The 14100-nt window shown below is 47.2% G+C and overlaps 1 protein-coding gene across 1 annotated transcript in view; it reads left to right on the forward strand.

Moving 5' to 3' along the window:
• Positions 1–14100, forward strand: part of PAPPA2 (pappalysin 2) — a 170396-nt gene that overhangs the window by 120204 nt on the left and 36092 nt on the right. Inside the window, exons 17-19 of the mRNA XM_054037937.1 lie at positions 1279–1447; positions 4266–4398; positions 8755–8864. Of these exons, the coding sequence (XP_053893912.1) occupies positions 1279–1447; positions 4266–4398; positions 8755–8864 (412 nt within the window). The remainder of the gene's footprint in view (positions 1–1278; positions 1448–4265; positions 4399–8754; positions 8865–14100) is intronic.

Consider the following 14100-nt stretch of genomic DNA (forward strand, 5'->3'; position numbering starts at 1 on the left):
TGAGTACTGCTCAGTTGTCCCAGTGCATCATGGGGTTTTTATGCCTTCCTGTGAAGTATGTGGTATGTAGATGGTTGCCAGTAGTAGAATACTTGAGTAAATGGACTGTTGTTCTGTACATTTTTCTTTTTCATTATTTTTTTGGCAAGGATTTAAATGTTATATTGTTTTAGCAATACAAGCTGATATGGGTCTGTTCTGGTATGGCAATTTCTATACCAGAAAGATATTTACAAATTGGATGGAGTACAGAGGAGAGCCACAAAAATGATAAAGAGGCCAGGGGGATTTACTGATGAGGTACATTTGAATGGGCTAAGTATATATCGCTTGGCTGCGGGATAGGGCACGGAGATGGAGTGCACATATCAGAAGGGTTTGAGAAGCATGAAGGGGGAAGAATTGTTAGGGTGGCACAAGGGGAAATAGCTGGGAGGGGGCAACGGGATGAAATTGAGGAATGGAAAAATTCAACTAGAGAAGGAAAAGTTTCCTGATAGTGAGATCTGTTAAACTGGCCTAATCTCTCAATTTAAGTGAAGGAAGCACCACGACTTTGAACATTTAAATCTGTACTGGGCAAAGCACTGGGAAATGTGCTGTAGGAAGCAGTGCTACATAGGGAAAGGCCTGGATAATTAAGGTTCTGATTAAGCAACACAGCAAACTCATGCTGAAATCAAGGCGAGTTCAGCACATGCTGAGAGGTAAGAGTTTTGCTGAACTGGGATGGATTTAAGCATGTGATTGTGTGTTGCTGAAGTGGGGCCTAAATGAGTTGGAGCCCGATCCAGCAAATCACCTAAGTATGTGCTTAACTTTCAGCGCGTGATTAAACCCTGGGGCTAAAGCAGAGGTTTCAGTGCTTTGCTGAATGGAGGCCTTAATGTCGTTTCTCTGATTCTATGCTCAGGCCTAGGCAGCTCTATGTGCAGAACTATGTGTCATTCAATATTGATTATTATTTGCAATCCTAGTAACAAAAGCTTCCAAACATCCACTCACATTTGCTTGCAGGAGGTATTGTTGCTCTCTTCTCCACTCCCCTCCTCTCCCTTTCCCTTCTCCTGGCCCCCACTGCACTTGATCAGCAGGTGTTGTGGATTTGAACATCGTTCCAGCCAGGAGCTTACTGTGAACTTCCTGTAGTCCAGGGGAAAAGGCGTAAGCTGAAGCCACAGAACTAACAGCGCCTCCTTTCATAGGTGAGCATTTGCGGCTTTGGGGTTGTGCTTTGGGTGTGCGGTACAGTAACTGTCTTGTGCGTGTGTTCCCCAGAAAGTTATTGAAGATCCACTGCCTGGAAAGTGGAGTCTGGGAGGAAGGCAGCTGCGTCCCAGTGCTGTGTGAGCCGCCCCCTCCTGTCTTTGAGGGAATGTACAACTGCACCCATGGCTTTGAGCTGGACACCCAATGCGTGCTCAGCTGCAACCCGCAGAGCAAAAGGGTAAGAATTACTTCTTTAAGGGGGAATGCAAGAGCACAGCAAGCCAGCTGGAGGACACCCCGGCAACCTTGTTTGGGTATGGCTTTGAGCTGGCCTGAAAGCAGCGTGGCTGGCTAACGAGATGTGTTGCAAAGGATATTCCGTGCCCTAGTTCTGAATTTACTTGGTGCAATCAGCATCTAGGGTGGGATTTCCTTGGGAGCCTGCCAGAGACATTTGCACTGGAGTCTTGCAGGTGGATAGAGGAATTTTTCTCTCTGTCAGTTCAGTAGAAACTAGGACCTCAATCATGTGAACACTTAGCCATGTGCAACTCATGTGTGTTTGTTTAGTGAGCAACTGGGGCCAAAGTAAAGGAGAACCTGAAACAGGCCCTGATTCAGCCAAGTACTGACGTTTGAAGGGGAGTTAAGCATGTGCTTAAAGTTAAGTACATGCTTAAAGGCTTTGCTGAAATGAAGTTTGGATTTCTGTGCTTGGCTTGAATGGACATCAAGACAATTCCTGGGAATTAGAGCAGAACCTGGCCTGGATTTCCTGGCCTACCTGGGACAGACGCTGGTGCCTGCATCAGAAACCAGCATCTACCACAATGCTCTGCTACTGACCCAATCCGTCTCCTGTAAAAGGGGGACATGAACCAATATACAAACCCATAGCAAAGCTGAAAATGAGCAATACTTCATGACTTATCTGGCTGTTTAGCACAATAGCTATAGGATCCACACCTAAGTCGTCTTGCTACGCTGCTTTATTTTGTTGAAGTGTTGTGCGCATGTGTGCACACACAAACCATAGGGACCGGATGGGTTAAGAACGCTAAAATGGGGTACCTTGGCTCCTGGTGTAGGAGAGTGGGAGGCAAGTTTGTATCCTAATTTTGTTCCATTCCAAACTGAGCCCCATGCATTACCCAGCCCTAGGCAACAAGACCTGCAAGCTGCTTGAATTATTCAGTATAAAATAACTCAACAAGCTCAACTTCAACCCAATAGGTATTTAAGAAATGTAGGTCTCTCTTCTGTTCACAAAATATCTGCAAAGCCATCATAATTTATTTTAAAGGTTAGTTTGTCATTTACAGTTCAACAAATAGTTTTGCAAAGAATTTTTCGCCTATATTCATATGCACATTGGTCATGGTGAGCATTTCCTAGCTGTTACTGATGCCCAAAGACTGTCTCCCTAACTCATGTGGCACTGGTCTGTCCCTTAATTGGGTGACCTAGACGTTGGTCTACACTTCAGAGCACCCTATAGAACTTTTTGTGCGCTGTAGCAGGATCCACACGGCGAGTCAGTGTGCGGCAAGCTAGTGCGCTGTAGATCCACACTCTGGCTTGCCACGTGCTAACTCGCTGTGAGGACAAGCCCTCAATAAACAAGAGGAGCCGACGTTGTCTGCGGACATTCAGAATCGTTTGTTGAATCTGGCATCCAACTAATGGAGAGCCTTTCAGAATGGGTGTGAGTGCATTTTCATTGCAGAGCCCCAGGAATGTTTCTTTGCACTGGTATTTGCAATGCTCTCTGCCAGTGTTCTTGCAAATGAAAATTTGCTCGCTCGAATGCTCGTGAAGGAGCAGAAGTACTGAGCTGCTTACTGACATTTGATCTGTTGGCCAGGTAACCTGCTATCACCTGATCCCTGGCCTCAAAGCCATCCCTGGGAGATGAATTTCTAGGTTCAGGTGGCACTGAGGCCAGCTTCCCTTGGAGGGCCAGCCAACTCTGTGACAGCCCAATGCAGATGTAGCATTGGCAGCTGCTCTGCAGATTCTGTTTATTTTGGTATATTTGGATTTTGCAGTTAGCCTGTAAGCACCTGGCCTGGGATTCCTTTCTCTCCCATTCACTTGTAGGAAATCTCAGGTCTGTTGTCAATGTCTTTGTGATGCAATGGTTTTCATGGGCTCTCATAGACTTTAAGACCTGAAGGGACCATCGTGATCCTCTAGTCTGATCTCCTGCACACCACAGGTCACAGAACCTCACCCACTCACTCCTGCATTAGGTCCATAACCTCTGGCTGAGTTACTGTGAGGACCAATAAAACCCAACACCTGGGAGTCAGCTAATGGGTCACAAGTGGAGCTAAGCTCATTCTCCCAAAAGGGCCAGTCCACCCAGCAACAGTCACACATTCTTGTAATACTCATGGAAGAAAATAATTTGTACTGTCAACAATTCTGCTTGTTTTTAAATGAAAGGTTAATAACTTTTCATTTAAAAGGTTAGAAGCAGTTGAAAAGTCCCTTTTAAGCATGCCCTGGGAGCATTACTAATGTTTTAGCAGAGCTTAGCAGAACCCTGATTGGTTTGTGACATACTCTCTGGCAAGGGGCTTGCTCAAGGAGAGGAGCTGCTCACTGATCAGCTGCTGCTGGGGCAATTTGCAGAAGGACTGTTGCAAGTGTCTCATCGAAATACATGTGGCGCATTTCCTGTGATGGGATCAGATTGCAATTTGGAAAAGTTTGCTTTATAAGCATTTGGTACTGGCCATCATAGATCAGATTCCCCATTTTGGCATAACTTATAAAAGGCTGCATGCATCCTGCTCTCCCTGTAGTCGATGGAGAATTTTGCCTTTGATTTCAGTGGGAGAAGGGTCATCCTAAACTTCATTTTGTGAAATTGATGTTAGTGGGGAAAGGGATAATATGATTTAAATGGGCTTCAGTGGGAAGCAGGTTATACTTTCTGGTATAACTACATGTGGCTAGAGCAAGGGGAATAGACACAAAAGCCATTGCAGAGCGTCTTGTACTGGTTGTACAGTGCAGTAATGTGGATTCTTCTCTCTTTGCTTTTCTAGGTTCCTATCCTTTGCACTAAAGAAGGCTTATGGACAGAGGAGTTTAAATTGTGTGAGAACCTGCAAGGCAATTGCCCTCCGCCTCCAGAGCTGAATTTAGTGGAGTACAAGTGTGAACAAGGCTATGGCATTGGTACGGGCAAAAAAGGATGTTGATTTCTCATCCAAACCCGCTTCTCTTGGAACAGGCTGTTTGTTGAGTCAGCTGGGTCTATTGCGGTCCCACAGGACTAAATGAAAGGTCACGTTGACTCTTTTGCTGCTACAGAAACATTTAAATTTATGACCAAGTTCCATTTTGTTTTTAGTCTTCTGTCTGCACATAAAGCCAGTTGGGCGGTTTATGGATGTACATAACATCTGGCCATGTTAGCAGAAGAGCTTTAATCCTAATGCTGGCTTCGGGATAAGGATGTGTAGTTTCATGAGGCAAAGGAATATGTCAGCAAGGCAAACCACAGCCGTTTGCAGTATTCGTCCACCTTTTGCAGTTGTTTTTACTGTGAGTGGTTGTGGTGGTGATGGTGGTAATTCCTAGAGGGATGACCTGAGTTACCTGGCATGTGAAACTAGGCAATTTTACTCTTCATGGGTCCATGCAAACTGTTTCTTTCGTCTAAATCCACTTGGGTTTATATCCCTCCCGCTTTAAAGCAACACTCAATCATAGCTGCCACATTGCACTTGGCTTTGTGTCTAAATGGAGTGTTAACGCAAAACCCACATAGTTTTCAGTGCAAAACCGTAAATCACCCAAGTTTGATCAAAACTGGGCCCAGGCTGGTGAAAAAGGCCCATTAAGTTTAGCAAAACTTCTGACAAGCCTGGTATGAGTTTGGGGCATGTGATGAAACCCAGGCATTTTCCCATGGCTGCAGACTCCATTAGGAACATTTTGCATAGCTGTAATTTGATTTTTTAAATTCTTTATTAAATTTAAGAAATAAAAAGATCAAGGTCTAGATCCACAAAGGAATTTAGGCACCAAACTGCTACTGTAGGCTCCTATATTCAAAAGTTAGATCTTCAGAAACCCTGCTCAGCTATCACATAACCCTTTAGGTACCTAAATTTCCTAGCCACCTAAGTTTCCACCAGGGAAGTGCCCTAGGTGCCTACATTTCCACCAGTGGGTATGCACACAGTCATCTATATTGTGATGGAACCAAGCTGGTGGGCACCTCAGCCCCGGTGGGATTCTCAAAGTAGGCATTCTGCCTCTGCTTCATCTGTGGGGCCAATCCTGTCGATGTGCTCACAGGCAGCCTCTCAGCATACCTGCCGGATCAAGCCCCCCATAAAACATGGCAGCAGTTGTGACCCTGCAGCCCACGGTCAAATCCTCAGCCTGCCTGATTCAGATCACAGATGTGAACCTCCCAGGCGAGTGCCCTACCCACTGGGATATGGGGTAGGTCTCTTTGGTTGAAGCTTTTCCGCTTTGTGTGAAATGCTTTAAATAGTCATCAGAGCGGGGACCGGAACCTGGGTCTCTCCGAAGCCTGCCTGAACTGCTGGGCTGTCGAATTGTTCTCACTTTCTCTGGCCTGATGACTGCTGAAAGTATTTTCCTACCAAGTGGAGCAGCTCCCCCGGGAGAGATGGAGGACTATGCCAGAATACGCTGTAGTCCAGTGGTAGGGCACTCAGCTGGGAAATGCAGACCTGGGATCAAGTCGCTGCTCCACATGGAGGGGGGATTTGATCCCAGCTCTCCTACAGGCTGGATCAGTGCTCCAGCCACTGCACTATAGTGCATAAGGCAGCTGCCACCACCACTATTTATTGTGAGACTGGGCTGGCCTGGCTTAGGTACCTACCTGCAGGAGTAGGTTCATGGCTCTGAATCAGAAGTGGAGACAGGTGCCTGCCTCCAGCCAAGAGGGTCTTAGGCCACACGCCTCTCCTCAGCACGTCCTGCTAGCTCTCTTACGGGGCTCCCTGCTCAGCTTGGCTTTTGAGGACCCTGTCTTAGGTGCCAAACTCTCCCCGTGCATTGCATAGGGAACCTGGGCATCTAACTCAGGGCAGTAAATTCCACCGGGTGGCAAGTGGCCTAAACGTTAGGCCCTGCAAGGCTGAGTCCAAGTCTGTGGATCCAGGCCCAACGGTGCAAACACACTGAGATATTGCCTGAACTTATCAAAACATGTTAGAGAGGCAGCACCATCTAGTGGAAAACACATTGGCCTGATGCTCAGAATACCTGGGTTCTAGTCCCACCTCTGCCGCTGACTCGCTGTGCGACCTTACGCAGATGACTGCACCTCTCTTTGCCTCAGTTTCTCTGCCCACCCTTCCTCTGTCTTGTCTATTTAGATTGTAAGCTCTCTGGCCCAGGGATGGCCTCTTGTGATGTGTTTGTACAATGCTCAATACGATGGGGCCCTGACCTCAGCTGGGGCCTTTAGGCATTATTGTCAGAATAATAATAGTTGCTGTTAGTTGATATAATAACAGTACAAATGAGACCCAAAGCAATCCCAATAAAATAAACTGAATAACAGTAATATCCTTCTCCCCCCAAAACACAAATATTCCCTCCAGCCTTCAGAAACAACACACAGACCAGACAAGCTGAGCCATCCCAAAGCTCCCCTGGTTTGGAATGCCCTGGTATGTGGAAGAGTAAACCGCCTCTATCCGTGGCATTATGTAAATGGACATTAGTCATAACATTTGTACAACAATGAAAGCTGCTGCATTAACCTTAAAGCATCACGGTAAAGATCCCTGTGGGATTGTCCCATGTACAGTTCAGTGCCTTCAAAGGATAGTTCATCTTGTGTCTTACTCCTGGGGGAATTCTGTGCCAATTTTTTTTTTTTTAATTCTGCACACAACATTTTAAAATTCTGCAAAATGCTGCATATTTTATTTGTCAAAATAACACTATATAATCCACACCCGTTTCAATTATACCTGTCAGCAACTTTGTCTGTAACAATACAGACACCCACAAAATTTCCTCCCCCCCTCAGGAGTAGAGAGTTAAAGAAACCCCTATGACAACCCAGTTTCTGTTTCTCCACTCCCTCCCCACCAGACCCAGCTAGGGGGGCCAGACACCTGCACTCCTCCTCCCAGAACCCAGCCATGAGGCACCCCCCTTGCCCAGACACTCGCACCCCCTTTCCCCCAAAGCCCAGCTGTGTGCCCCCACCCAGCCCAGACACCTGCACCCCATACTCCTCCAGAGCCCAGGGATCCAGAGGGTGAAACAGCCTGATGCTGGGTCCTGGGCTTGTATGGAGTTTCCTGCATGCTGCCTTCTTCCTTCAGGGTGTGCGGGGAACTGCAGCTGCCAGGGGCTCTCCAGCTCCATCCTCCTCCCCCCAGCATTGGCTTCTATTTGCAAGCTAGGGAGTTGGGCTCTGCCAGGACCAGAGGTCCCTAGTGGCGGCCAGCAGCTCTGCAGTGCCAATTCTGTTGGGGGAAAAGGAAACTCTGTGCAGAACATTAATTCTATGCAAATTCTGTATTGCGCAGTGGCGCAGAATTCCCCCAGGAGTATTATCTGTACCTTTTTACCTGTGTAGCTGCCTCCACGCTAGTGATTTATATTAGGCTGAGATTTTTTTTTTCATTCCAATTAACCTTTTAGCCTCAAGATAATCAATCTTTTAGCCTTTAGCTCTTAGGAGCCAGGTCTTATTGTACTGCCATAGGACAATAAGTCAGTAGTTGTGGCCAACTTGCATTCCATCCTGAGATCCTCATTTAATACCCCGTTGATTGTGCAGAACACAGTGCTGTTCTGTGCTCAGCTGTCCTTCCTGCAGTCCCCGGGAGGCTGGAAGACATAAACAATGGACAGCCCTCTAGTTCCAGAATTTTCAAACAAAGATCTGCACTGCAAGGACTGATTTGTGGGGATGTTTTTCAGAAAATCCAAATGTTACAGGTTATATAGTCAGTTGCATAACCAATAGATTTTATTCCCTTAGGGCCAAATCCCAGTTCCACTCAAGTCAATGGGAATTTTGCCTCTGACATTATGAGGACCATGGTTTGGCTTGTTGAAGATAGTGTAGGAATCACAGTAGGATCATCGCTAATATACAGGATACTCCTATTTTTATGGGTCTGTCCTGTGTCCTGCCAGCCGAGCTTGCAGGACAATATAGAGTCACCAGGGCACAAAAGTCACTTCACACTTTCTAGATGCTTCCTTCTGCATAACATTGGACTTTGTTTCCGCTGACTTTTCAGTTCAGTTCTGGGCTGGGCAGCATAGCTGTGTGAATTCTCCCATGATTGGTTGGGATTTTGGAAGGGAATTCTAGCCCAATGCCCAGAACTGGCAAATAGAAGGTCTCTCCTGGGTCTGCCTCTATCATACTGTAGTGCCTAGTTCTTAGCACTGGTGAAACCCCATTCCCCCTAGAACATAAATCCCTTGTTACCAAAGAAAGCGCTACAGAGTGTGCAGCCCATAAATGTAATGATCTATTGGTGAGTCTCCAATCCTGTGTCTCTTCTACCCCAGGTGCAGTATGCATACCATCCTGTATAATCCCCCCCAGCGACGCAGTGATGCTCCCCGAAAACATTACTGCTGACACTATGGACCACCGTCTGGAACCTACCAGAGTCCAGGTAAAGGGTGTGTTTGTGTGTGGGGTGTCTCTCTGATTAAGGTACACTGAGGCAAAATGGTTCCTGAGCTGTGAAGGTATCATTTTGATTCCATTGTAACTGGCTCCCGGAGTAGCTTTCAGCAAATTCTGGGGATTAAAGGTGAGGTTTAGCTTATTTACAGATTGCCTACGTGGTTCCTCCCACCCCCCATCTCCCGTGGCGTTAGAGTAAAGAGTGGCAGGCTTGTGGGAAGAAGGAAGAGAGAGATTGGGAGAAGGAGGGAGCTTGGGAGAGACACAAACCTTTTAGGGAGGGGAGTGTTCAGCAGGGAGACACACCAGACTTTATTCAGAGAATGGTGAGCAAGTAGGAGAAGCCCCTCCTGCTACCAGATGCGAATGTGGAGCGAGCAGCCATCTCTGCCTAAAGAGCAGAGGAAAAGGGGTTCTACCTTAAAACACCCAAGCAATCAGACACGACCACGGAGCTGGATTTAAAGGCGCTGGACTTCTGCAGACCAACCCATCCCTTCCCTGGGAGCTGTCGGGGCCTCAGCACCTCTGACAATCAAGCCACCTATTTACATGCCTGAATATGGAATTAGGTGCTTCCTCTTAAACATCTGTTATGGAATGGCCATAATGTATTAAAGGCAGGGCTGGTAGTGCTGCCTATAGTTAACTTCCCGCAACACATCCCACTATAAAACCCAGTTTCAGTTGTTTATAACTTTGCCAACCTTTAACCATTAAGGGTGACATTTTTTAGGCTGGGTGTCGAATTGTTTTGGAACGTTTCAGCACAAATGGCTCAGCCATTTCCGAAAACCAGATTAGGGAAAAATACATTGTTTTGCCCATGTTAAAAAAATTATTCCTGGAGGAGCTCTAGCTTTGGAGCTTTCTAGCTCCCGATGCTTTGGAGCAGACACTTGACATTTGGCAGGGGGTGGCTTTTGTGTCAGTGCTTGGCCTTGCGTCATCTGCGTGAAAATCCACCCAAATTTGTCCAAGTTATAAGCCCTTGAAAAGACTCTGTTCACACATGCTCTATAGAGACTTGTTGGACTTTGGCAGCTAAATTCTCCACAGATTCTGTCTGCACTGGGCATGCTTAAGCCCAGGGATGCAGGGGCTGAGCAGGACTTTTCCTGGAATTGCTGCTCCCTGCTGCTTCTAGCTAGAGTGGGGCCAGGCACCAGAACTATGACCACAGAGCCTGTTTCTCCTACGCTCTCAATGACCCTCTGCCTGGCACCCAGGCAGCCTGGAGGAGGAGGAAACTGCCCCACTGAAACGCAATGGGAGGACAAGAGCTGGGGTCTGAGAAGGGAGTGGTGTGCTAGAAGGAGTAGATTGGAATAAGGCGCATGGGAGGAGGTGTTACTCGGGGTTTTCAAAACCCCCAACAGGGGCAACTTAACTATTTTACTTTAGGCGGTGTAAGGAATAAATCAACCGGGACTCAGTGATTCTGTCTGATCAAGGAGTAATACAAGTAAGCGTGCTCTATCTAAAACTGCAGTTCATTAGATTTAAGCACACACAAACATAAGCAATAGGTCTAGAACATTCCAGATATTTACCTAACATCTGGAACGGTATTGGGTAATTAACAGCAGGTTCGCAGTGGTCAATTGCTCACCCACCGTAGAGAAAGGGTGTCAGGAAAAACGTTTCTCAAGGTGGCTTCAGAGGACTGCTCCAAAGTATACTTTATTAGCTAATTTTTTATCATTAATTTTTATAAAACACATAGGTTATAATGACCCCTACTGTATTATTATTTTTTAAATTTTAATAAACTGTTAATATTAGAAGCATCTAGACTTATGGTTTTTTCATTATTAATGTTTTTAGACTTAGTTGTTTACTTGTTTGTTTGTTTTTATTTTGATTAGCAGAAACTGCCAGCTAGATATGACCTTGCTTTTGAAAGCCTGTTTTTTAAATTAACCCTCTATGTGGTGGTCTATTTTATTAATTTAGGGTGGCTGAATGCACATATTTATGGTTGCAATTAACTTGATTACATTTTGGGGTATACACACCCTTTAAATCCAGGGCAACCGGGGAACTGGAACAGGGGAGCATAGGGGAGTGTGGGAGTGTGAGACTGAGGGGTGCAGGGTAAGACTGAGATCAGATGAGGACCTGGGACTGGCTGGGCAGGGAGCTGGTGAGATGACTGGGACTGACTGGGGCGAAGAGCTTCTGGGGTGGAGGAGGAGAGACAGGACTGGTACAGGGACAGGCTAGAGGGTACATTGACAGACGGGGTCAGTCTTGAGGGGAACAGGCCCACTCTAGAACCTGGACTGGAACCCAGGAATCCAGAGCCTCAGCATTCCCCTGCTCTCATCAAATAGCTGTGAAACCCGCTGCCAAAGTGGGTCCCTCTAGAATTTAGTGGCTGGTTCACAAAGAGGACAGTAACCTACTACAGCTATCAGTCTAGTCTTTCTCTTCCTCTTGGTGCCTCATCCCAGTATCTCCTGATGTGCAAACTGGAAAAACAGAAATTCCATTAAGTGGAATCACATTGACACCACGTGGGTCATCATCAGGAATCTTTAGAACTGCCACAAAGACCTCTTCCACTTGAGCTACAATGATGAGTACCAGGAGAAAAGCCCATGAGGAAGTTAATAATTCTGTCTTCAGAGCAGTGTTTGAGTAGCGTGCAGTAAATAAGGCCTCGAGCCACCCTTTGACAAAGAGGAGAAAACCAAATATTGGCTAGCTGCTCCTTCAGTGAGCGCTGTCCATCCTGCGCACTGAGTGAGGCATGTCATTGAATACTTTGTCCTACAAAATATGCACAAGGGAGCCAAATCAGGATAGCACAGGCAACCTTAATTCAGGCATTTCCTAACTAGCGAGTGCTTGAGCCTGCAACTTATATTCTTGTAACGGTTTCTGTGTGTTCTATGCAGTACAAAGACACAGACTAGAAAGTGTCCATCCACTGCTTTGGACTCTCGGGGGATGGAAGGTGCTGCAGAAATCCAGGAGGAGATTTAGGAGCATGAATCCCACTGATTCTTCACTAGGACTTGTGCTTCTAAATCCCTTAGGTCCTTTTGGAAAGTCTCTTCCCATGGGCCACTGTCTTTAGCAAATACACAAAACAACATAGATACAGGAGCTGCAGTCACACACAAAGCCAAAACAACACTTGTGTCTGGCAGACTTACTAGCAGCTCAGGCTAAACTTCTGCCAGGCGTCTCAGGGCGCTCTCACCTGTTGACAGCTCCGGGGACTCATTGCAGATTGTTTCTAATGCCTGATGGTGGTGAAGTGTGGAGCCTTCACCTCCCCCGACTGCCCTCTCTCTTTCCCTCCCCTCATGTGCTTTCCAGCAGAAAGGCTCAAATACTTGGGATTATAACATCCAAAAGCAGCTCCGCCAGGGGTAATATTTCTTAAAATAAAAATGAAACGCGTCAGAGGGGGTGGAAGAGAAGCAAGTAATATTATTGGGAGCCAACGTTCTCTTCCAGCCACCTTTCTCCCCTCCTGGGAGCCTGTAGGAGGCTCAGGGTTACCAGAACTTCATGCCTGTGGATACTCCTGTGCGCCAGTTTGAATCAGACTGGCTGCAAAATCACCGGCCTGGGAAGGGCCCAGTCGGGGGCTGGGGATGGGCTGTGGCATGTGGGATCGTTAGCTGGGTCTTGGAAGGAGGCCTCGGGTATGAAGGATCATATCGCTCAGCTCTGCAGGACGCCGGCTTTTGGCTTTCCTTCCGCCAGCACCATCGCCTCTCGTGAATGGGGGGGGAGGAGAGCAGGGGAAGGGGTTATTTTAAGAAAATGTCTTCCCTTTGCCAGGACCTGTCACTGAAACATGTTTTATTCGCTTCCTTCGCCTCTGCTCCTTCCTCCCTCCCTGCTGATAGACATTTTTTTCTTCCCTCTGAGCATGCTTTCTTCTCAGAGTGCTGGCCGTTGGTCAGGGACCTCTGCAGCAAGAGCTGCCATTCCAGCGGAGAAGAAAAGGGTGGGGGTCCACAATGAGCCTACTTACTTAGAGTGACATAGGGTTCTGACTCTGCCACTGACTGGCTTCATGCCATGTCACTCCATCTCTCTGCCCTAATATCCTCCTCTAGACCATGGGGGGAGGGGTAATACTGCCTTCATCTGACCGGGCTGTGGGGAGGATCAGTTACTTAATGTCTGTACGCTGCTGAAGCGTTCTGCGTAGCTGTTAGGTAAAAGGAACTGAACAGGCTCGGCTCCCTCAGCCAGCATTCTGTGCCACTGTCCTGGCTGGAATTCGGAGACCTTGAGTGGAGGGTGATGGCCTAGGGATAGACTCTTCCTTATGACTGAAGAGGTTGGAATTGAGGAGGGGACACAGTGAGAACAAAGTTGGGCGATGGGTGAGAGACTGAGAAAAACTATGGAGGTTGGGGATGGAGGGAGGGGTTAAACAGAGGGGCTGCTTTTTTAGCCCCTGGGAAAACTGAGAACAGCAGGGGTGATTGGAAGGCCCTCGCTGTAAGGATAAGCGCTGCGGGACAGAGCTGAGAGCATGCTCAGTGCAATGATTATTTACGTGCCCTTGGGCTGCCATCCGCTATTCAAAGATATGTTTATGTCAAGCAGAGGGAAACCCAGCCAATAGGACTGCCCGGCTAAGTGGAACATCCTCACGCACAGCTGGGCTTCTCGATCGCCCAGCCAGACATTTCAATTCACAGCCATGGGATTGCTCAGCTTCTGCCTCTCTCTTCCTACTTGAGAATCCCCTGTTTATACATCCCAGGATTGCAGTAGCTCTGTTGGCAACAGAGTCATACTGGAAGCTCATGTTTAGCTGATTATCCACTAGTGCTGAGGCCAGACCTTCTTATCTATGACCATCTAACTGGTGAACCAGTTGAGCATCTCTAGAGGAGCTGACCCGAGTGTGACAAGCCAGTGCATTGAGCCGTCATGTCCTTGGCCTCCACCACCTCTCTCGCTGTGGAGAGTTTAATTCCTTTTTATTCTTTAATCATCTTCTTCAGAGATGCCAAGTTCTCAGTCCCTGCTCTCTTCAAACTCAACAGCACTCGTACTCGTTAGGCATGGAAGGAAGGTCCCCATCTGGACCTCCTCAGCTGGCAGGAGTTTGGCTATGACAGGATCTGAGGGGTGGTGAGAGAGTGGAATCCTGGTGATGCAGAGAGATGTGATGGTATAAGAATTCTAATAGGTTCCTAGGGCACCTTTGCCTTTCCTGAGTCACCTGACAGCGGTTTTCT

The sequence above is a fragment of the Malaclemys terrapin genome, chromosome 8 (genome assembly GCF_027887155.1).
Source record: "Malaclemys terrapin pileata isolate rMalTer1 chromosome 8, rMalTer1.hap1, whole genome shotgun sequence".
Taxonomy (NCBI): Eukaryota; Metazoa; Chordata; order Testudines; family Emydidae; genus Malaclemys; species Malaclemys terrapin.